The sequence below is a fragment of the Drosophila suzukii genome, chromosome X (assembly GCF_043229965.1).
Source record: "Drosophila suzukii chromosome X, CBGP_Dsuzu_IsoJpt1.0, whole genome shotgun sequence".
In the NCBI taxonomy this organism is placed as follows: Eukaryota; Metazoa; Arthropoda; class Insecta; order Diptera; family Drosophilidae; genus Drosophila; species Drosophila suzukii.
In genome coordinates, this window is record NC_092084.1 from 16,554,322 (window position 1) to 16,577,654 (window position 23,333).

At 44.6% G+C, this 23,333-nt stretch overlaps 3 protein-coding genes across 7 annotated transcripts; 1 reads left to right on the top strand and 2 right to left on the bottom strand.

Moving 5' to 3' along the window:
- The first annotated feature begins 751 nt into the window (after positions 1-751).
- Vap33 (VAMP-associated protein 33kDa) lies at positions 752-6,515 on the top strand. Of its 3 annotated transcripts, none has more exons than XM_017086667.4 (7): positions 752-1,184; positions 1,324-1,521; positions 3,981-4,133; positions 4,195-4,304; positions 4,780-4,992; positions 5,067-5,177; positions 5,723-6,515. In XM_017086667.4, exons 2-7 carry the CDS (start codon positions 1,458-1,460, stop codon positions 5,879-5,881), a joined length of 810 nt encoding a protein of 269 aa, XP_016942156.1. In that variant the 5' UTR covers positions 752-1,184; positions 1,324-1,457; the 3' UTR covers positions 5,882-6,515. The 3 variants fall into 3 exon arrangements, with proteins under 3 accessions (XP_016942156.1, XP_016942159.1, XP_016942158.1); XM_017086670.4 differs by having other exon boundaries at positions 753-1,184; positions 5,726-6,515; XM_017086669.4 differs by having other exon boundaries at positions 756-905.
- A 1,637-nt stretch (positions 6,516-8,152) lies between these two features.
- lva (lava lamp) lies at positions 8,153-18,824 on the bottom strand. 3 transcript variants are annotated; one of them, XM_017086655.4, is made up of 10 exons: positions 18,694-18,824; positions 18,133-18,379; positions 17,991-18,062; positions 17,522-17,602; positions 13,489-17,460; positions 13,309-13,425; positions 9,132-13,227; positions 8,939-9,065; positions 8,668-8,876; positions 8,153-8,604 (listed from the first exon to the last, which is right to left on the bottom strand). In XM_017086655.4, exons 2-10 carry the CDS (start codon positions 18,184-18,186, stop codon positions 8,495-8,497), a joined length of 8,838 nt encoding a protein of 2,945 aa, XP_016942144.2. In that variant the 5' UTR covers positions 18,187-18,379; positions 18,694-18,824; the 3' UTR covers positions 8,153-8,494. The 3 variants fall into 3 exon arrangements, with proteins under 3 accessions (XP_016942144.2, XP_065724078.2, XP_070853626.1); XM_065868006.2 differs by lacking the exon at positions 18,694-18,824 and having other exon boundaries at positions 8,939-9,062; positions 18,133-18,651; XM_070997525.1 differs by lacking the exon at positions 18,694-18,824 and having other exon boundaries at positions 18,133-18,649.
- Positions 18,825-19,159: 335 nt separating this feature from the next.
- LOC108019207 (L-asparaginase) lies at positions 19,160-23,317 on the bottom strand. The gene is made up of 4 exons (XM_017087000.4): positions 22,632-23,317; positions 21,202-21,437; positions 20,391-21,140; positions 19,160-20,333 (listed from the first exon to the last, which is right to left on the bottom strand). Exons 1-4 carry the CDS (start codon positions 22,852-22,854, stop codon positions 19,632-19,634), a joined length of 1,911 nt encoding a protein of 636 aa, XP_016942489.2. The 5' UTR covers positions 22,855-23,317; the 3' UTR covers positions 19,160-19,631.
- Positions 23,318-23,333: the final 16 nt, after the last annotated feature.

Genomic DNA, 23,333 nt, shown 5'->3' on the forward strand with positions numbered 1-23,333 from the left:
TTAGGAGAGGAGACTTTAAGAGAAACTTTGTAAAATTCAAGGGCAGAAAAAACTCAATAAGCATTAAATTCTGGATCGGTAATACGAAATTCTAGGAGTACGAATATTTTAAGAACCTTTAAAAGAATGCAGCTACAGTGTACAATACACTTAAGTCAAAAGTAAACAAATAAAAATACTTTAAGTAGCACTAAATGAAATTCGCTGGTTTTTTTTAAGGGTTCTAAGATTATATTAACGAACAAGATTGTTAATTTTGAATTTGAATCATCATTACTGCCAAATCCATATCCAATTGGCAATTAGAGATGGGCAAGAAAAAGGTATGTGCCTGCGCTAGGATAGCGGTGTCAAGCACCTGGCATTTTAGAACGAGCAATTTTTTAGTATATCTAAGCAAATATGGTATTTTGCCAGGGCGGTTGTATATTTGTCGATAACTCTAATTAATTTAACCATTTAATGTGTGTAATGTTTTTAAGCTACAAAATATTATTTTGAAAATATCCCAACTAAAGGTGAGCTGGAAAGATAAGAGAATTGAATTTCCAGCGAAAACGAGATGGTCTCCTTCCCACGAAATCGTTTTCAGTATTTTTGTGTTTGAACGTAGGCAACCGTGTCAGTAAAAGAGGGAGATAGCAACAACGTAAGTGTCAGTAAAAAAGAGAGATAAACTTGCCAAACATCGATATTACCGATGCTTTGAATACATCGATTAACATCGATTATCTTTCTCCACCGCCCTGGTCACATTGCTCTAGTGACGCATGCGTTTCAAGCGGTTTTTTTCTGGCAGAATATCTGGCTTTTTTGCATGTTGCATTTGCAACTGAAGTTTTTGCAGAAATCGAAGTGTGAAAAACCACGTACAGCTAACGAATCGAGAGCAAAATCAGCTGAAAGTCGGTGAAGAAAGCGCACGTTGATCGTAGTTACTTTTTCCCCGAATTTTTCTGCAAAAAAGCCTGTGCGTGCGTGTGAGTGTGACTGTGTCTCTCTCTCGCTCCTCCTCCCCTTTTTTTTTGTCCATGCGTGTGTGTGTGGTCGCATAAATTTACCGATATTTCGCCTGTGAGAGCGAAACGGGTGAAAGAAAAAAAAAAGAAAAAGAGGCGAACGAAACGAAGAAGAAGCGAAAAACAGCAGAACTTTCGTTGAAATATTGGGCAAAAAACGCAAACGTAAGCGAAAAAATCCAAATCCCTCTTTTTATATAGTACATGTGTGTTTTTGTGCGTTGTGTGGGTGGTTGTGTGTGTGTCCCATCTCCGTGTGTTTGTGTGTATTTTAATAAAAATTTCGTGTGCATTTCCTTGACAGCAAAAACAAGAACAACAAAATAACTGGGCGAAAACAGGACGCACAAAAAAAACTAAAATCAAAAGAAGAGAGGCGCAAAGCAGAGAGCGAAATCCCCAACAGCAGCTACAGCGACAACAACAACAGCCGCCGCAATGAGCAAACCACTCTATGATCTTCCGCTGACCATTGACCCAGAGCATGAGTTGCGTTTCGTGGGTAAGTTTATTCGTCTCACTTAACTCAATTTACTTAATGTATTTTATAAGAATGTAGGGAACGGAGGGAGGGGAAGGTCGCTGCATATCGACCAAAAAAGCCAATTCACCTCCAATTTGTTGCAAAGAGCAAACTGCAAAATTCGCCCTGTCCCTCTCGCTCTTACGCACACATCGGCATGCTTCCTCTCTCGGCGAAGTATGCCCATCTCGCTCTCTTTCTCTCTCTCTCGCTTATCAATAATTTCCGTTGTTTTTGTTGTTATTTCACGTACGATTTTTGGACACATTTTTATTGTTGGTGTTTTTGTTGGGACTACGTGTTTCGTCTGCTCTTCCTCTTTCCTCTTATTTTTGCTCTTTTATTAATTTCTTTTTATTTTATTTTTGATGCCGGCAGCTGGCGTCGCTCTCTTTCTCACTTGCACTCGCCATTTCTCTGCCTCTCTTTCTCTCTCACTCGCTCGTCCTGCGTTTTTGTGCTAGCATTTTATTTTTACACGCAAAACCTTGTCATGGGCCATTTTAATTTTTTCTTGTCTTTTACTCTGAATTTTGGCCAAAAAGCAACAGCAGCAGCGGCAACAACAATGCAATATGACAGCTAAAAGCTCGAACAGTGGGCGCGACAGGCTAAAAATGATGGCCAATGCTTAAATGGCCAAAATAAAACCTTAACTTTTAGTTGTTTTCAAAAGATATTAATTGTTGTTACAACTTTATAAAAATGTTTTTTTCTGGACACCCGAAATAATAAATCACTAGATTTTCTTAGACTGTAAAGTTCAAATAAGTCCGTAAAAACTGAATACATCTTATTTTAATTAATCTAAACGGTTATATAAAAAGTCATATTAGTTCTTTAAATATAATACCAAAAATGTTCAAAAACTAGCGTTATTCCTTTGTCGACCAAGTCGGTATTTTCCTGCGAATTATTTTAATGAAATAAACAAATAACATGCCATTCATCCCACTGTGCGCAAATATTTTAATATTTGTGTGTGTGTGCGCGCGTGTGTGTGAGCCTTAGCCCCATTCTTTTGCTCCACCCTCTCCCCGCGTTTCCCGTTAGATCGCTAAGGGTGTGGGCGGCGGAGGGTTGAAAACACATGCATGACGCGACTTTGTCTAATGAAATTTCCTTGAAGCAACACACTCACACTCGCACTCGCACTGAAGCAAGCACACGCACACGCCATGTTAAAAAAACAAAGAAATCCGTGTTACTATTCCATTTGTTGTTTTTGCCTCTATTTTTTTTTGGTTTTACTTACCGCTGTCCGAATTGATAAAGAAAAAAATGTTGCCGACCCTGCGATCGATTTTTAATTGGTACCCTGTAGATTAAAAAAAATGTTTGGCTTATCACATACAAATGGTGCTGTTTGTTTACAAAAAATGAATTTATTTTATTATAGTTAATTAATTATCGAGCATTCCAACATTAAATCCCACAATGAATTCATAGTACAGTAGTATTATAAGTAGGAAAATAACTTCATTTTAAAGGGTACTCAAAATACGACTCTCCGGTATTTTAGTTCATTTTTTGGCTTTTGTGCCACTTTTCGATTTTGTTTTGCTTTTAATTCAATTAATTTGAACTTGCTTTGGGCATTGCACATTGGGCCATTCAATACAAATTTTGGTCAAAAATATGTACTTTTATTATGCCAACCATTCAAAGATTTTTAATCATTGAAGCTGAACAAAATAGTTTATAAAAAAATTTTTTTTAAAGAATAAAAGCTTGTTTGGCTCTTATTTATTAATAATCTGCACTTAAATTAGCTTCTCCGGTATTTTTTTAAGAAATTAAAATATGGACAATTTTTAAAGTAAGAAACTTTTTTTTTATTTTCTGCTTCGGACTTTCTTTCAAGAAACAATTTTAAAAATATCCTGCATAACTCAAAGTAAATATGCACATAGTGTAAAAATTACTTTCATTAAAATTAAACTTAAATTTATATGTACAATTACCAGTAATGTTTTTTGACTTAAGTCCAACGAGAAATTAGCTTCTGGTCAGTGTGCCATGACGTAATGAGCGTGACGTGACATCAAAATCAGGGAGAGTGGGGAATGCGGGAAAGTAAGAAAATCAGGGAAAGTGCGAAAGTGGGGTGGATGGCCGGGTGGGGCTATTATCAATAGAGTGTGACTAATCGGGTGCATCCAATAAAAAGAGCGATAACGCCTGCATTAATTTTTAGAAGTGCGGAAATGCCAGTTTTATTTGTAAACACAAGATCATGACAAAAAAAAAGATAATAAATTCAATAATCCTAAAAATCTTAACACAAATTCAAAGTTCCATTGCTGCGCATGAATGATATCCCCACAGAAATAACATGTAAAATCATAAAATTCTTTTGATATCTTAGTCCATATAATCATAAATATTTCAACTTATTATATTTGTTTGCTTTAATTATTTTCCATCCATTTTTGCAGGTCCTTTCAACCGACCCGTCGTCACAATCATGACTCTGCGCAACAATTCTTCTCTGCCACTGGTCTTCAAGATCAAGACAACCGCCCCGAAGCGCTACTGCGTACGTCCAAACATCGGCAAGATCTTGCCCTTTCGAACGACTCAGGTGGAGAGTGAGTATTACTGGAATCGAAGACCCCATTTTCAGAGTTATTAACCACGTTCCTTTTGTAGTCTGCCTGCAGCCATTCATCTATGATCAGCAGGAGAAGAACAAGCACAAGTTCATGGTGCAGAGCGTCCTGGCACCCGTGGATGCTGATCTAACCGATTTGAATAAGTTGGTAAGCAGAGAAACTAATAACCCAAATGACAGAAACATATAAATTACATCATATTAAACTAAAAATTGGTTTCGAATCTATAAAACGTATGGAAACTTAAGTTTAACATGCAGTAGTTTGATCGTAGATAAACTAAAGTACCACCGTAGTCAAGAAATTAGTATTTTTTTTATTCTAGCTGTGGTAATATAATCACAATTGCCAAATTTTCTTATAATGGTAGTCAAATATATACAATTTTGTTGTCACTTAATCATTAAGTTGATTAGGTCATTTAACAAGTACATAGGCATTTTTTAGATTGTGAATCTTTTATTCTTCTCCATTTTTGAATATCATCACAATTACCGAACCTAATTACAATGGTGAAAAAATGTTTAAGGTTCTTTTGTCACCTAATAATTAAGATGATTAGGTCATTTAATAAGTACATAGGCATTTTTTAAAGCACGAATCTTTACCTCTTCTCCCGCAGTGGAAGGAACTGGAGCCGGAGCAGCTGATGGACGCCAAACTGAAGTGCGTGTTCGAGATGCCCAGCGCCGAGGCGAATGCGGAGAACAACAGCGGTGGCGGGGCCATCGGCGTCGGAAGCGGAAGTGCCGGCGGCGGAAGCGTGGGCGCCAACACTAGTTCAGCCAGTGCTGAGGCGCTCGAGAGCAAGCCTAAGCTCTCCAGCGAGGATAAGGTGGGTTGAACTTCAGGGATTTGGGAAACCAACTAAGATATTGTAATTATATAATGTATACTCCCTAAATGCAGCCCTCGAGTTTGCCCGATGCGTCGTCAGACGATGTGGACACGCTGGTCAGAGAGGTATCGGCGCTGCGTGAGACAGTCAACGAACTGCGAAAAGAAAATCTACACTTGAAGGTATGGTTCTGTATAAATTAATAATTACAAGCTAATGATTGTTATATTGAGTCGAAAAAAAATGTCTTCCTGATTTCAAGTAAAAACATTAAGGGATTACTGTTGCTTTAGACATACGGGATTAAAATGCAGAAGCGAAGTGGGCTATAATATATTTTTATTACATTTTAGAGTCTTTAATTCGATATACACTATATTGAACAATTTCTTAAAATTCTGTATATGTCTTAAAAAATCTATAATAATGTTGAGAACATGTAGCTGAAATTGTAATGGGCTTAAACAATACTTTTTTAACTTTTAGAATGTTTATTCGTCCTATTAATTGAGTATATCTCTACGTCGAAATTTATAATCATGTTGACTACGTGTTGCTGAAGTTGTAAAGAGCTTGAAAGGGCAATTACCAGTTCTACATAGGATTTGATTGAAAAATAAGCACAGTCAATTATTGTGATAAGGAGATATTACCAATAGTGCTGGACACTCATCATTCAGTGGCTTTTGCAAAAACCCCCATTAACCTATTTAAATTTTTGTTTTAGCAGGATCAAGTAACACGTTACCGCAGCTCGCCGGCCATCAAGCAGGTGAATGAGCCCTATGCCCCAGTTCTGGCTGAGAAGCAGATTCCGCTCTTTTACATTGCAATTGCCATTGCTGCGGCCATCTTAGGCCTCCTGATGGGCAAATTCTTTCTCTGAATGCCATAAACGAACGCCAGCAAACATGCTATATGCAACATGCAGCAGCAGCAGCAACAACAACAACAACAGCGGCAACACCATCAAACAGCAACAGCAAAAGCAGCAACTAACAACAGCAACCACAACGAAAGAACAACTACAACAACAACAACAGTAGCAGCAGCAGAAGCATTAAAATCCATCATCGGCAAATGAAGCAAACCATAGGAAAGAAAGTATAAAGCTGACAAAATCCAAAAAAAAAAAAAGAAATGAAAAGAACAGCAGAGAAAGGGAAAAAAGTATAGGAAAGACGTAAAAATCGTATGTTCGCTTAAAGGGAAAATCTCACAAGAAAAAAATATTAAAAGTTCACTTCTACTTAGATCCCATACGTATATTGCTCAGATTTTCGATTGCATTTCGTTTCGCTATTATTAATTTTTAAGAATTTTAGTTTTTAAAGTTTCGGAACCCATTTTTTTTTATTCGTTTTTGATGCATTTTAAGCGGCAAAAGTGAAATTCTTCAAAGATTAAACCAAAATTATCATTAAATAGAACTTATCCTACCTTTTCGACGAGAATACAAAATAAAAATAAAAAAACACAAACTTGTTACTTAAGTGTGAGAATAAAATTCAGTTTTAATATTTTTTTGTTTAGTTCCTTTTTTTTGTTTTCAACCACGAAGACCTAGTTGTAAAATTTAAATCGAAAGAAATAAATATGAGCAAAATGCAAAACCAACAAAAATGAAAAAAGAGGAACATTTGTATAGAAAACCAATCAATGAAAAAGCTTCAAAAAAAAAATAAAATGCTCTGCAAGGCCGACGCTCTCTATAAGAAAAGTTGCTTCACCCCTCGTCCTATCTCTCTTTCTCACTGTCTGTCTGTCCCTCTCTAACTCCTGAAACGAGATCGAACGCGCGGGAACTATATATATATATTTATATAGAATCATTATTGTTTTTGGTTGGCATTTGCATTTACTAAGTTTTGTTTTAGTCATTTCGGTGGTAAAATTACTACAACCACACACACACACACACAACATACACACCACTCAAGAACCCTATATATAAATATTATACGAGTATAATGAATTTCTATAAGCAAACCTTTATGTAATTTGTGTTGTTTGCCAAGGCCGAATTGAGAAAATTTCCAAGCCTAATTAGCAGTAAAATTGAGAGAAAACCATAAATTATATCTGATACGATATATATATGATCTAATAAGTGCAGAAAAATCAATCAATTTAAAAAAAAAATCACACACATTTGTCACAAACGAAACACAGACGCATTGTTGATGTTTTACACTACCCATGGATCCATAGGTATAGATCCACCATAGCCACTTGGTTCCTTTCGTACCGCCCCCAATTTACTCGCTTTAGACATGTGAAAACCGAGTAACTAACTGGCGATACAACTTGTTTTACACCATTTTCATTTCCCCCACATATTTTTACTGACATTGTTTGTGGTTACTTTTTTTTTAATATAGTTTGCAAAGCATTGAAAAGGGGTATATAGATTTATACAAGAATATATATTCGCCGACATGCATGATCGCTGTATCTGTATTTTCATAGGCATGTGGAAACTCGTATTTAAATGTTTAACTAGAAATACAGAAAACAAAAAACCTAAAAGTAAATAAAAAGAGAAGTGAAAATAAAAACAAATGATAAAGACAAGCAAATCATAAGCAAAATGTACTTGATGTCAGCTGTAGCAAAAAGAAAAAACACAATATATATGAACATAATAATAACAATAATAATAAAATGTGGAAACGGAACTTAACATTCAACAATTGTTTCGATACGTTTAGCATTCAATTGCATTATTTAATTGAAATCAACCAATTATACACTCTACACACAGACACACCCAAAAATCTCCTCGCAAAATAGCCGCAAAATCAAAGAAATGCGTAGACGTCGCCTGTGAAGACGATGGGGAGATGGCCGGGATGATCACAACACAAACACGAGAAAAACAATTATTATAATAATTACAGCATGAATCTTAAAAACTAAGTGTTTTTTTCTCAAAGGAAAAATAAAATGAAACATTGTTAATTAAACATCAAATATCATTTGAAATAAATTTAAATAAAATGAAAGATAAACGCGATGGTTGATGGTTGGCTGATGGTTTGATGATGGTTCTATGTATATCCATGTTAGGAATCCACTTTAAGCACAGCAGGATATATGTATGTGTAAATTAACCCATAAAAACATTAGTATTTGCGAATAAAACATTTAAAGCATATTTGTTTTATATATTTTGGTTTAATTCCTAAATTCTCTTTAGTTAGATTTTCTTTTTTTTTTATCTTCTGCTTCGTTTCATTTCGTTTTTTTTTTATACAATTTTTACATATCTACAACATAAAACGGCTCGATCGGTTAAGGGGGTGGCAGGAGGGCTTTTCAGCTAGCCAAGGTACATAATATCGTATAAAGAACTCTAACGCTATCGCCACATCGCCATTGTCCGCGCAAGGAAGGCCAGAATTAAAGTTAAGTAATGATTCGTAATTAAAGTGCTAGTCGTAAGGGGGATCCAGGCATCTGTGGTTCGCAATTGTCCTCGCCGGGAATTGGGAGGGGGTTAGCCGGAGGCCTGGTGACCCGTCGCCCCCGCCTCCTCCTCCTTGTTGTTGTTGCTGCCCATTATCCAGTCCATGAGCATCATCGATGGCGAACGCAATCCGGATTGAGCTGCAAATATAGATTTGGGTTAGGGAATGGTCAAATGTTGATATTTTGGTGGTTTCAACTCACAGAGATCCACGCCGATTGGTGTTGGTGCCGGTGTAATTGTAGTTGCTGTTGTTACTACTGATCCTGACCCGGGTCCTGAAGCCGATTGCGAGCCGGATCCCTGCTTGGCCATGTCCTTCTGCAGCTGGATCATCTGCTGGAGGCGCTGCTCACGCTCGTCCACGATGGCCTTGTCCTTGGAATGCTTCACCGTCTGCAACTCTGCAAGCCTGAAGAGAGGAATAACAATCTTGAGTACTTAATCCTTGGACAATATAGATAACCCACTCACTTTTGCTTGAGGTCACTGCCCGCTGCACTGGTCGTGGAGCCCAGGAGTTCGCTGCTGCTGCCGGCGCTGCTCGTTTTGCTGGGACTGCTGCCCGAGGCGGCTGATGAGGAGGCTGTGGGACAGGCTGCTATATATCCACAACTCAGAATATGTTAGGATCGGGTTTATACATATATATATATAAACTACTCACGTTCATCGCTAACGCGACTCCGCTCAGTTTCCAATTGCCGCAGCGTGTCCGATAGCTTTAGCTGCAGGTGGTCACGTTCCTCGAGCAGCTGCACCAGTTCCAGGATCATCTCCTCGACGCGCATGTCCCGCTGGTGGAGCATCATCAGGGCGTAGTCCAAATCCGCTTTGAGCACATACTCCGGCAGTGGTTCGTTGGCATTTAAGGGCGGTGGTCCTCCAGCTGAGACGGCGGCCGGATTGCCACCGGATCCTCCACGATTCTGCAGCCGGAAGGGATCGTATTGGGCAGCTAGGCGAGCATACTCCGCCGATCGAATGGCCAGCTGCTCTTTGAGCGTTACAATCTCCATTTCCTGCGTTTCTAGTGCTTTTTGCATTTTCAGCATCATGTCGCTGTTGGCTTCCACCTGCGTGGATTGACCCTGATCCTGGTTCTGGGGCTGTTCCTGCTGCTGCTCCTGCTGTTGCTGCTGTTGGGTAATCTCCTCCAGCTGCGCCTTGAAGGCGGCCTCCCTTTGAGCCAGATGGTCCTGCCAAATGCTGGCAACCTCGCCGCACTTTTGCTCCACCAGCTGTTCCCACTGCTGATTGATTACCGCCAGATCGGGAATTTGCTGTGGATCGGGGTTCTGGACAAGATTTTGAGTTTGCAGGACCTCCAGGGACCGTCGCAGTTCGGTGATCTCGATGTTTTTAGTGTCCAGCTGGAGCAGCGTCTGCTTCATCCTGTCCTCCAGTTCCAGGCTGCTGAGAACATGATTGTTCAGCACGCGCAGCTCCTCCTCCATGTCGGATTTTTCCTGCTGAAGCTGTTGGCACTGGACTCGCAGCTGTTCCACAGATTCCCCATCGCCCGTTGAAGGAGCCGCAGCCACCTGTTGATCCTCCCTATCCTCCTCCAGTTGCTTGACCTGCATGCGTAGCATTTGCAGTTCCTGGTTCTTCGTCAGGATCTCGAAGACCAGCTTCTCTGTTTGGTCTTCGCGCATTAGCTCTTCGATGCGTTGTTTCAGATGCACAATCTCAGCTTCCTTTTCCTGCAGTTGGGCCATCTGTTCATCGCTCCTGGAGTCGACGTCAAGCGGGGCTTCGTGACCTTGGCTACTCTGACGAAGTGCCTCCAATTCGGCTTGGTCGCGTGTGCGCAGTGCTTCCAGTTCCGCTAGTTGGTGTCGCAGTTGCTGAAGCTCCTGTAGTTGGTTGTCCTGCTGCAGTTTGAGGGCTCTAAGATGCTCCACTTCTGGCTGAAGGTTTCTTAACTGGTCCACCTCCGTTTGCAGGTTCCGCAGCTGCTCCACCTCGCCCTGGAGGTTCCTCAGGTGTTCCTGTTCTATTTTTTGGAACTCCAGATGATCCTCCTGAATTTTCTGACTGTTCAATTGGTCCTGCTGCAATTTGAAGGCCCGAAGCTGCTCCAGTTCGGGTTGAAGGCCACGCAGTTGCTCAAGTTCAGGTTGAAGGCCACGCAATTGCTCAAGTTCGGCTTGGAGGCTCCGTAAGTACTCGACTTCGGACTGCAGGCTTCTTAACTGAGTAACCTCCCCCTGAAGCTGTCGGAGGGACTCTACCTCCACTTTTAGAGCCTGTAATTCCTCCACATTGCTCTGAGCCTGCCTTAGCTCCTCCACCTCCTGCAAGCGTTCCGTTAATTGCTCCTGCAGGGTCTCCTTTTGGGACTGAACCTGTGCCGCGATTTCCTGGGCCATTTGGGCTAATCGTCTCTCCTCCTCCAGTTTCTCTTGCAGTTCCTGGCACTCGGCATTCAGATCTTGGTTCTCCGCTTGCAGGTTTTCAATCCTTGCCGCTTCATCGCCGCTTAAGGCTGAAGAGGCAGCCGGAGCAATGGGAGCAGCTGCAGCAGTAGGCACATCCCACTGGTCCAGATGGCTGAGCTTCTCCTGGAGCTCCCGAATGCGAGCCTGGTACATTTGCACATCCATGTCTTGGCGCTCCTTCAGCTCCGCCATACGATCATTGCCTGCGGTCAGTACATCAATCCGTTTCGTTAGCTTCTCCTTTTCCAGGGCGTGCTGCTGCAGTAGCTCCTCTGCTTTGGCTTGACGGGATTCGTGCAACTGGAGCTGATGCTTAAGCTCCTCAATAATAGCCGAATCCAGATCATTATCCACTGTGACTGTGGGAGTGGCTGTCACTGTCGTCGTTGCCTTCGTTTTGTATTCTTTTAGTCGTTTCATTAGCTTGGCGGCCTTGGTCTGGAGCTCGGTTTTCTGTTGCTCGGCACTGGCCAACTGTAGCTCCAATTGGGCGATTCTCGCGTGCAGGGGTTCCACATCGGTTTGGGGCGCCTCGGTGGCGGCACTCGCCCAGGGATCCTCGTCCACACCCCAATCAATGGATTGAGCAGTCGGCTCTTGATGCTCCTGCTTCGGCTGGCAAAGATAGGCCTTTTTGGGCTGAATGAGAGGTTCCTCCACTGGCTCTGTTTGCGGCAGGCCCAAGTCTAAATGGTGACCCACTGCATCGGGCACCGTTTCCCCAGCCTGTCCGCCAAAGAACATGTCCAGTGTGGGCGCTGCCGCCGGCTGAATGAGCTTCTCCAGCGCCGCCAAGCGCTCACGTTCTTCGTTGGCCGCCTTTATCTCGGCCAGTTGCTGATCCCGTTCCCTAAGCAAGAGCTCCAGTTCCCTTAGATGCTGTTCCAACTGCAGGCGTCGCTCTTCCTGCTCCGCCAAACTCTGATTTCGCGCTAGCAGCTTCGTTTCCAGATCCTGGGCATGCTTTTCCAGATCGGAGACATTCCGTTGCAGATCCTCAATAGTGGGTGGCGGGGGAATAGGCGGCGGAGCACTTGCCGCCAGCGAGGATACTCTTATCGGCTGGGCTATTTCATCGAAGGGTGAGGGAGCGGCCAAAGCATCGCCGCCGAAGAAGAGGGAAGCCGGTGGAGGATGCTGCTGAGATTGGGCAACAGGATGATGAATCTGCTGCTGGTGCTGCTGCTGCCTGGCCAGCTGAGCCTGCAATTCGCTTAGCTGCTCCGCCAACCGCTTGTTCTCCGTTTCGATGTAGACCTGATCGTCCGTTTGATTCTGACCCAGAGTGTCCAGCTCGGCGATCTGCTGCTGCAAGGCCTGCAGCTCCTGGCTGTGATTGGCGCAGAGGGCATCAATCTGGGTGCGCAGATTGTCCATTTCGGTCTTGTCCTGCATGACCTGCATGCGCAGTTCCTGGAGCTCCAGCACGTCTTGCTCGGCGCTGTCTTGCTGTAAACGCAGCATGGTCACTTCTCGACTTAAAGTGGACCTCTCGCGCTCCACCTCCTGGAACTCCTCGTTGAGTCGCTGCAGTTCCTCCGTGCGTTGTTTCACCAGCTCTTGTGAGCGCTCCACTTGCTGGAGAAGATCTCGTGTCTCGGCAGTGGCGCGTTCTACATGGCCATTGAGGTCACACTCCAGTTCATCGAGTTCCGTGGCCTTGGCGGCCAGCTTGGCATCATAAACCTGTCGCTGACGATGCAGATCCGCCTCCTTGGCAGCCAGTTGCTGGTGTAGATCGGCCAGCTCCTCCTGACTGTGGCTGCTCAGCTGCTCCCGTTCCGCCTGGGCGTTGGCCGTTAGCTGAGCATGTTTAGACAGCAGGGATTCGTAGTCCGTTCGCAGTTTAGCCAGTTGTTGCCTGGACTCTTCCGCTTCGCTGGTGACCAATTCGAGCTGGCGTTGTTGAGCCTGCTCCCGTTGGCCAAGCTCCTGCAGTCGCTCCTGCAGCTGCTGATCCTGCAGGCGCTGTTGCTCCTCCTGCTCGCGTTGTGCCTGCAGCTGTTGCTCCAGTATTTGCCTGTGATCATCGGCCGCCGCCCGATCATTGGCCTGGCTGGCGGCTTGCTCTTCAAGGGCAGCGCTTCTGGCCTGCAGATCCGAGTTCTGCGCCTCCAGCGACTCAATGTACGAGGCATCCTCCTGCAGCTTGGCCTTAATGCCCTCGTGAATCGTCCCCAGCCGGTCGATGGTCAAATCAAAAGTGGCCTTATCTTTGGCATACTGCTGGGCCAGCAAAGAGTGCTGCTGCTGTGCCGCTGTCAGTTGGATACGAAGGTCCTGTTGCTCCCTATCGGAGTCCCTAAGGGAATCCGCTTGCTGTAATTTAAAGTATTTGGTAAACAGAAACATTACTTTACAGGCAGGCGGTTGACAGCCAACTGATTTTATCATACTAACCGATTGGGATTCCAATTGTTGCTGTGCGATCTTGGTAATGTTGCCATCGCCTTCGCCTTCGGCAGCACTGATCCTTTGGCTCTCCAGCTGGTCAATCTTCTGGCGAAGGGCAGCAATCTATTTTGGAATATCACAGACTTCAAATATGAAAAGGAAAAGATAGACAAAATGAATGCCCACCTCCTCGTCCTTCTCCAGATGCAGTTGCTCCTGCGTTGCCCGCTTGGCTCGCACATGTTCCACCTGGCTGTCCTGATCCTGCTGCAACTGCTGCAGTTCTCGCTGCAGCGCTTGAATGGTGGCATTGCGATGCTTTATCAGCTCCTTGGACTTTTCGAACTTCTTAGATTTTGCCTCTAATTGAAGCCGCAAATCTTCGACAGCCGTTGGCTGTTCCCTCAGCTTCTGTTCGAGATTAAGGATCTCTTGCTGACGCTGGGAGAGTTCTTGCTTGAGTCTGGAGTTCTCCTGGCCCTGCTGGAAGACTTCTTGCTCAGCTTCTTGGCGCTCGCGCCGCAATTCCTTGTTAACCAGATTGGCATCTTGAAGCTCAGCATCGCGCTGTTGGATCAGTTCCTCCTGCTCTTGGATTTGCTGCTTCAGCTGGCGCAGGGCATCGCGGTTCTCCAGATTGACATGGATCTTGGCCTTCAGATCCTCGTTCAGCTTGCTAATCTGTTGCTGCAGCTGCTCCACTTGTTGGGTATCCACGATGGGCTCACGCTCCACCTGTTCCAACTCCTTTTGTTTGGCCTCCTCCTGCAGTTCTTGGATTTGACTGGTCAGCTCTTGGACCTTCTGCTCGAGGTCGGCATTGTCCTGTGTTCGCTTCTTGAGGTTAAGGGCATATTTCTTGAGCTTTTCGCGCAGTTCGCGGGTCTTGAGCTGCTCCTCCTGGCGGGCTTGCTCCACTCCCTGGTACAACTCCTGGATTTGCTGGTTTAGGGCATCGATAGTCTCCTGGCTTGAAGCCAGCTCACTGACCTGCTGGGCAGCCAGACTCTTGCTAATGCGCAGAGCCTCCCTGAGCTGATCCGGATCCTCTTTGGCCCTCAGTTCCACCAGCTCCTCTTGAGCGGATTGCAGTTCTAGCATCTTAAGGTTCATATTGTGCTCATTTTCGCTTAGGTTCTCGATCAGTTGCTGCTTCTGCTCGGCAACTAGAGCCTGCAGGATGCTCAGTTCGCCCTCCAGGGATTCAGCGCGCGCCTCCAACTCTCGCCGAATTCTCGTCTGCTGCTCCAGTTGCTTCTCATGGCTCATTTCCCTAGCGTTCAGCGTCTGATCAAACTGCTCCGCTTGCAGCTGAAGCTGTGTGATCTCGGCACTCTGCCTGGCAACCAATTGCAACTGATCGGCTTCGATTTGACGCAGTTCCCTGATTTGCTCCAAGTGCTCCTCGATCTCCTGACGTAGCTTTGCCTCGGAAGAGCGTGTATCCTCCAGCAGCGATTGCAGTTGCAGGAACTCCTCTTCTCTTTGAGACTCGGAACCAACTATGGCCAACGGTGGTTCTGCTTCGGAATAGCTATCCCTCAGTTCATCCAATTCCTGGTGCAAGCGGGAGATCACCGCCTTGAGTTCCGCATTCTGGGCGTTAAGCTGCTCGTACTCCGCCAGAGCTTTGCCATTGGGAGCGGTGACGGCCACCACTGTCTCCACGACGGTCACAGTTTCCACCGCCGTGCTGGCTTCTTTTACCTTGTGGAGAAGCTCGCTCAACTGGGTGTGACAGTTCTTGGCCTCCTTGGCCAGTTTCTTGGACACATTAAACTTGGCCTGCCTATCGTTAGCCTTGCGATACGCCTCCAATTCCGAGTTGAGCTTGCTTAGAGATTTTTCGCATTTCTCAAAGAGCACGGGACCTCCTTCGCCCGCATCCAAAGTGGCCACCACCTCCGAGGATCGCTGCATAGAACTCAGTTCTTGCGACAGATTGGACGAGGTGGACGTGGAGGAGATCAGATCTTTTTCACGTTCACGCTGCAGCATCTGCAGTGAGGTGGAACTCTCCTCCAATCTGGCCTGGAGTTGCAAATTCTCCGCCGACAGTTGCTCCAGCTTGTCCAGTACCTCTCCGCGTTCCTGGGTAAAAAGTTCGAGGCGTTCTCTTAGCTGGGAAAGACTCTCGCTGGAGGAATCCTCCTCCTCCGTTTGGGTGAGCTCGCTGACGTGGCTGGGCACTGGTGGATCCACTTGCTTCTGCTCCTGGGCATCACCCTCGCTGGCCGGACGTCTCTGCCCAAAGCACTCCAGCTGCTGGCGCTCCACAATTTCGATGGATTCCGCTGAACTGGATGAGCTGAGCTTCTCCAATTTATCCAGCAGTTCCATGTTCTCGTTGATGTAGTGCGTCAGCTTCTTGTCCAGCGTTTCCTTCTCCATCTGCAAAGTGTCCAGCTGTTGGCGCTGTTCATGGGCCTCCTGCTCGAGTTGTTGAACGCGTTGGGTTAGCTGCTCCTCCATTTGGGCCTCGCTCAGCTCGGATTCGACGCGGGCAGACTCGTGTCCTTGCTGCAGTGCCTCCAGGGCCTGCTGCAATTCCTGTTTCTGCTCTTCCAGCAGGCGAATGGCCTCCAACTGCAGAGGATTGGACTCCGGCGATTGGGGTGGCTGGCGAACCTCCACCTTCTCCTCCTCCTCCTGCATGTTGGCCAACTGCCATTGCCCTTTCTCGTCTTCCAGGACCGTGATCCTCTGCTGCAGCTCCTCATTATCCGCTGCCAGCGATGCCAATTGCTGCTGGCCATCCTGGGATTGGAGCTTCTGCAGCTGTTTCTCCGCCTGCTTGCACTTGAGCTTCAGTTTGATGTTGGCCTTGTTGGACTCGTCCAGTTTCTGCTTCAACTGCTGCACCTCCTCCAGCAGCTGCTTGCTGGCCGCACTGTCTTCCACATGATCGTCCAGGAACAGAGGTTTACTACGACTGCTTTGGGCCAGTTTCTCCTCTAGCAAACGCAGATTCACATTAAGGACGTTGAGTTCCGTGGTCTTTTCCGCGATCTCTTCACTTTGGGCAGCCATTGCCGACTTCTGCTCCTCCAACTGCGAGGATTGTGCTGCTATGGTGGCTTCCAGTTCCTCGAGGCGCTGGGAAACAACCTCATCGCTCACCTGAAGTTTCGTTTGGGCGGCTAGTTGCTGACGCAGCTCTTCGTTGGTGGCCTGCAGGTCGGAGAGCTGATTGGTCAGCTCTTGGAGCTGTTTGGCCAGCTCCACGCTCACCTGGGCGTCCGTGGACGCTGTATCCGAGTGCGGGCTGCTGGAAGACTTCTCGTGCTCTTGCTCCAGCTCCAGATCCCGCTGCCTTTCCCGTTCGCGTGCCGTGGTCAGTTCCTCTTGAAGTTCACAGCGGGTCGTCTCTAGCAGATCGTTGACGTTCTCCAGCTCTGCCAGTCGTTCTCTTAGGACTAAAACCTCTCCCTGGAGGCGAGAATGCTCCTGCTGCTGCAGGCTATCTCCCTCCGTCACCTTCTTTTCCACTTCTGCTCGTTCTTGGCCAAGACGCAATTGCTCCAACTCTTCATTTCGCTGAGTCAGCGTGCGCTGCAGTTCCGCACCGGATAGCTCTAATTGCTCGATGAGATTGGCGCGCTTGGACAGTTCCGTGCGCAATTCCTGCAGCTCCTGCTCCTGACGACCCTGCTTAAGCTCCGTGATCTTCATTCGATTCCTGAGCAACTTCACCCGGCTCTCGTCCAGCGGCTCCTGACCCTGGGCCTCCAAATCTAAGGCCGAACGGTGGCGGGAAACTGGCGGATTGGAGGTAGACGCCACCTGCCGCAGATCCGTCATGGAAGAGCCCAGCTCCGCGGTAGTTTGGTGACCAATGCCAATATTCGACTTGACGGAGAGCAGAGATTTTGCCATGTCCCTTTTCCGCTGCTCCAATAGGGCGCGATTCTGTTCCGTGCGCTGGGTGAGCATCAGTAGCTTCTCGCTGCCGCTGGTCTGGAGTAGCGACACATCCCCGGGGGCGCTGTCCTTTGTGGGCGTGACCAGTGGAGTGGAGGAGTCGCCGGAGCGCGTCTTCAACACGGTGAGCTTCTGTCCCAGCGTCTTCAGCGACTCCATGGAGTCACTCATGCTGGGCTTGCGTCGCCCATCCTGGGACTTTCTTAAGGCGCGTTCTTTTAAGGCAGTTAGGCGTTCCTGAAAGCAGGGATTGCGGGTTATAGGTTTGTATGGTGGTGTTTTCGCCTCTTAAGCTCACCTGCTGCTTGTACAGATTCTCTTTAAGGCTGTCCAAACGGCCCTTGCCTTCGGTGCCCCTCGTTGTGCTGGCGGATACATTCTGAAATATGGATAATATAGATTATATTGGTTATTCTTAACTGCTCAAGGTTCTTACACATGAAACACTAGCCCTCAACATACGGAAATATGAAAAATCATACCGAGTTTCTAGATTGCAATAGTTTGACATAACAAGAACTAGTAAATCTTATAAGAAAAGTGAAAGCTGTTTAAACAAAACTTTATAGTCACATTTTCATCCCCATAAGATCTTGTAAATATTGATGATAGTCCTAACAGTGAAGACTATAAACCGATCCTAACTATGAAACGCAAATGGATTCCCTAGTAATTCAAGATACTTTTAAAGATTAAGCACTGATACACCTCCACCTTTATTTAGCTATTTCTTCCGGCCATGCTGGGTTATAACCGGATTTACTCACCTGTAACAAGGACAGATCGTTGGAGCTGCCCGTCAAGCGTGTATCCACCTCGCCATATTCGTGATCGTCTGGCTGCAAAAGGGTTAAAGGGATCATGATCAGCACACAAATTCCCTCTATAAGAAAACCAAGTGAAACCCACCTGAACGATGGAGAAATCGTAGGAACTCTCCAAAGCAGCCGAATCCTCCGCCATCGTCGTTTCAATTACAAAATATTACTAACTATCCTAGTTACCGGGAGGGGGAAAAAACAAACCGAAAAACAAAACAAAAAAAAAAGGAGAAACAAAAACAAGTCGGGAAATCGGGAATATATATGCGGACTGGCTATCTGAAGGACCGATTATATATCCACGGTGGCTGCGCAGCGCTAGCTATCGACATTGACTGCAACGAGAGAGGGTTCACCATGTAGTTGGCATATATCTTCCGGTTCCAATGGGATCGGATTGACTTTATCTTAAACTTTGGGTTTCTTGTTTTTTTTTTATGGAATTCGTGGCACTGACGTGTGCACCTCTTTCAATGTGTGTGTGCGTGTGGTTGCGTGTATCCCCGTGTGTGTGTGCGTGTGTGTTTTGTTTTCTGTTTTTCCTAGCGTTTTTGGCCGATTTTCCAATTGGTTTTGAGTTTTACTTCACTGACAACTTAATTGCAACCGAAGAACTTTTATATGGTTACGGTGGCAAACGTATATTTACCAATTCTAATTAATGCCAGCGTAAAAACAATGTAAAACCAGGGCTGCGCAACAACTGAATTGGGTCAGTCGGCCCTGGTAAGTTATCGAGTGCCACATGGCTCGATAACATTTCAGCTCCGCATATCGACTTAAATTAAATTGATTTTTAAATTTAAGGATCGGATCTAACTTAATAAATGGTATTTTAGCGAGATTTAATTTGATCTGAAAAACAAACTAGTACATTTTTGAACATACCACTAAAATCGGTAAGAAACACCATTTACAAATTTGCCCTTCCATTTAAAAAAAATACAGTAATGTATTTCTATTTCAAAATTAAAATCATGTTTATCTTCAGCAGCACCTTAAGTTTAAACATTTCAATGTGAAATGCCAACATACCTACATTTAAATTAAGAAATGATATGCCAATATATTTTCTCGCCACCCATATACATATGTAATAAAAACTAACGTGTAAATGCAAAATTCTCAACGTTTTAAATATATTTATATATTATATACAATTTCTCGATGTTCATTTATGGACTTATTAAATTATTCTTTAACAATGTGGCGTTATTGGGAATAAAGAAATGGTTTTACAATTCATAACATTGAATTTAGTGAATTCATACATAAAATAAGACTACTAAAAACTAGGTCAAGTGAGGGAACCATTTTGACATAGATAAAAGAACTTGTAACCACGATTTGTTAAACATACAATACAATATCTGAGCTATACAAAATAGACATAAGCAACCATTAGACTAGATGCAACACTTAAGTACTGAATATCGAGACTTGGGGTGTCACAAAAGCCTCTAGAGATTTTAGTTTTAAAATCTGGGACAAAAAAATCCATTAGTTTAAAATAATTTTCTATGCGCTAAGGAACAATTTGAGTTATGATTCGGAAGAGATTTCTACGAGAAATTCCTGAGCAATTCTCTAATTTTTTAGAGCCTCTATAACCGCTGCATGTCCACCGCGCTCCGCGTAATCCAAGGCTGTCAGACCCAACATGTCCTTCTCGTTGGGATTCTCGAAATAGGGCAGAACATATTGCACCACCTCCAGGAAACCATGCAGCGCAGCCACATGCAAAGCCGACCTGCCCGAAGGATCCGTCTGGGCGAGATCGGCACCGGCATATTGATAGGACTTCAGCCTGATCATCGATCCTCTAGCAGCTGCCGCGCATAGTTGCTCGCCAACCGCTCTCGAAGATCCGGTCAAGTGGGCACCACAATTGATGAGCAGCTGGATAATCTCGTGGCTATCGGTTGACACGGCCTCCAGCAGCGGAGTGCGATCATAGCGGTCCCTCACATGCACGGACACCCCATTTTGCAGAAGGTACTTCACGATCTCCACGTTCCCCAGCTGACAGGCCAAGTGCAAGGCAGTCCGCTGGTCATGATTCGTTCCCGATAAATCGGCGCCATAGGCCTTCAGAGTATTGATCTTCTTGGGATCGCCCTCGGCCACAGCGGCATTTATCATCGCCGGAAAGAGGGTTTCGCCCAGCTGATCCAATTCCTGCGGCGAGGACAAATGCAGGGATCTGGCCACCGCATCCACCAGGTCGTAGTCCTCCATCTTCGTAGCCTTCAGGGAAGTCAGTTCGCCCCTCAAGTTTGACTCCATCATCTAAGAAAATAAATCATATTTATATATATATCAAGTATATTAATTAGCCCAATTCACCTGCTTCTTGACCTCCAGTGACCACTCCTCCTTGCCGATTACATAGGCCAGCTTGGATAGCGCCGCCTCGGGCGTCATATCGTAGCCAGGAATAACGCCGACATCGCAGAGTACCTTGCCCGTATCATAGATCTCCGCCACTGTTCCATTGGGACACTGAGTACAATTGATGATAATGACGCCCCTCTCGGAGGCCGCCCGCAGTTCATCGATCAGATCCTTTCGGTTCGATGGGATATTGCCAGATCCAAACGATTGCAGGACAACACCTCGAATTGGCGGCGCCAGGAATGCCCGAAATGTGGAGTGCGAAATGCTGGGAAAGAGTCGCAACAAACCCACATTCTCATCAAGATTTAAGTGGACGCTGAACCTTTCAATACTGCACGGCCGGAAGATCAGACGATAGTCCACATTCACATCGATGCCGATCCTCGCCAGCGGTGGGACATTCGGTGAATCGAAGGCATCCAGGGCATTCGAGCTGACTTTCACCGTCCGATTGCCGCGCATTAACTTGTTTCCAAAGAAGATGCAAACCTCCGGAATGACATAGTTGCCGGCTATAATCAATGCTGAGGTAAAATTGTCCTTGCCATCGGTTCGCGTCTCGAAGATCGGGATTTGGGAGCCGGTGATGATCACCGTCTTGCCCAGGTTCTCCAGCATGAAGGACAATGCAGAGGCTGTGTAGGAAAGTGTGTCGGTGCCATGGAGCACCACAAAGCCATCGAAGAACTCGTAGGATTGCTGCAAAATAAAAAAAATTATTATTTGTAGGAAAGGGATTTATTAAAAATCTATAAAGTACCTGAATATCGCTGGCTATTCTGGCCCAATCGTTCATCGTCATATTGCTGCTGTCCAGCAGTGGTGTATATTCCGTGATCTGGTAGATAATCCTACGATCTACGCCCTGAACGAAGGGCAGAACCAGCGGAGCCATCGATGCAGATGCTCCAAAGCGACGCAAAGCGTAGTCCTCGTCGTGAATGTTGGGATATTTGCGAATACTTCGCACCAGGGCATTGGGAATGGGAGCCAGCACTATAATGGTAAACAAAATATTGTTAAAGATACATTTATATACAACTTCAAGCCTTAAATTACCTATCCAAATCTCACATCTCTCTTTTAAAGATATTCCCTCTAATATCAGCACTTTCATACATTTTTATCTTGTCATTAAAACGTAATAGGTGACATTCTTAGGGACTTTGTTAGGAACTTGCGACCTTCAGCAATTTCAATACATAAAACATGTGAGAAAAAACATGTGTCAGTTTTATGACTCCATGACTTTCTGTCAAAGAATTCTTAACAAAGGATATAACTTTTTTTCTTCACAACAAGTGGATTTCCTAGAAAATATAATCTAAGCCTAACACATATTACCTTAACCTTTTTGATATAAAGAAGGAAACCTCATTACTTTTTTAGCTTTTGTATAATAAAAGCTTTCCTTTTCAAACATATAATAAGGATCCACACTTTACATGTCAATCAATATTATTTAAACTAGACCTTATCGCTAATTAGTCTATTAGTCAGTGTTAAAATGATTGATTTTCACGCTTCGTGTATTCAATGTTTGTTTTTTCGGAACCCTGATTAGAATACGTAATGCCCAACAAATAAATAATATAAGTCAATATTTGTAAACATCAACAAGCGGCAATCTGTTGATTACATATAACTTGCCTACATGTAAATAAAACCTGTAAATGTGTTGGGAAATATCTAGGTGTGATACTTAAGTGCAAATAAACCTAGCTGCGTACAATAAACTATCTTTATTTTTTTGTTATCTGCCAACAAATATAACCTGTCATTCTGTAGTCAATCAAACTATTCTTTAGGTGCATGGCAAAAATATTATGTCATTATCTTATCTGGCTATATTTTGGGAGGCTCCTGTCTCTTGGTTATAAAAATACAATACATCATAAGATATGATATGATATCTAGTTAGATTGTGCTTTCCGGATTTTTTTTTCCTTTTTGTTTTAACTTTTTGAATATATCTAGCTTTCAAATTAATTTTTGAAGTGAGTGATATTGAACAATCCAAACTTAAAGAGCACAAATTACAAATTAATTTTAATTAAACCAAATCAAGTAAACAAATTATAATAAATCTCAATATTGTTAAAATAAGTACGTACTTAAGATTTATACCCTATCAAAATATATTGAAGTCTTATAAAATCCCCATAGTTAGGCTATTTGTAGGGTGTTTACCATTCCGTTCGTTGCGCACCATCCCGATGGTTCCGCCCGTGTAAATGACCTTTACTCGGGCTTCCTTCACATCCTGGGCCATCAGCTTCCCGTCACTTTTGTTCCGCCGGATGGTGGGACTCGGCAGAGTGGGTGATGCCGGGGGCATACTCTTGTCCAGCGAGGCTAGTCTCTCCTGACCATTGGTCTTCAGGGTGGGAATCTCCATTCCGTTCTCGGCCATGGCTCACTTGATAGTAACAAATAAGTACGGAATTCGGTATATGGACTAGGGAGCACCGGTTGCGATTTCGCCTTATCGCTAGATTTTTAGTTGGCTTCGCTTCGGGGCGTAAATAGAAAATCCATTAACAACCCGTGCCTTTGATTTTTATTTGGGCAACTCGTTATCGGTTAAATCCGGATCGAATCCAAATACTATAACAATAATTCGCGGGGTTGCTACGACTTAGCACGTGGTCCCCTAGTTCTTTCGGAAAGGAAATTAAAACGGAAAGTCAAAAGCACGACGGCGCAATCGTTTATATAGATAACCACACAAGACTCTGGCCCACGACGTACATGACTAATCTAATGAAATTCAAACGAAATTCCGCTGATAACTATATTTTGACCATATATAAGTACGCATCAGCTGGGCGACTATCGATAGACGTGTTCGTTCGCGTTTTATTTCAAATGTTGACTGTTATTTTTATTTAA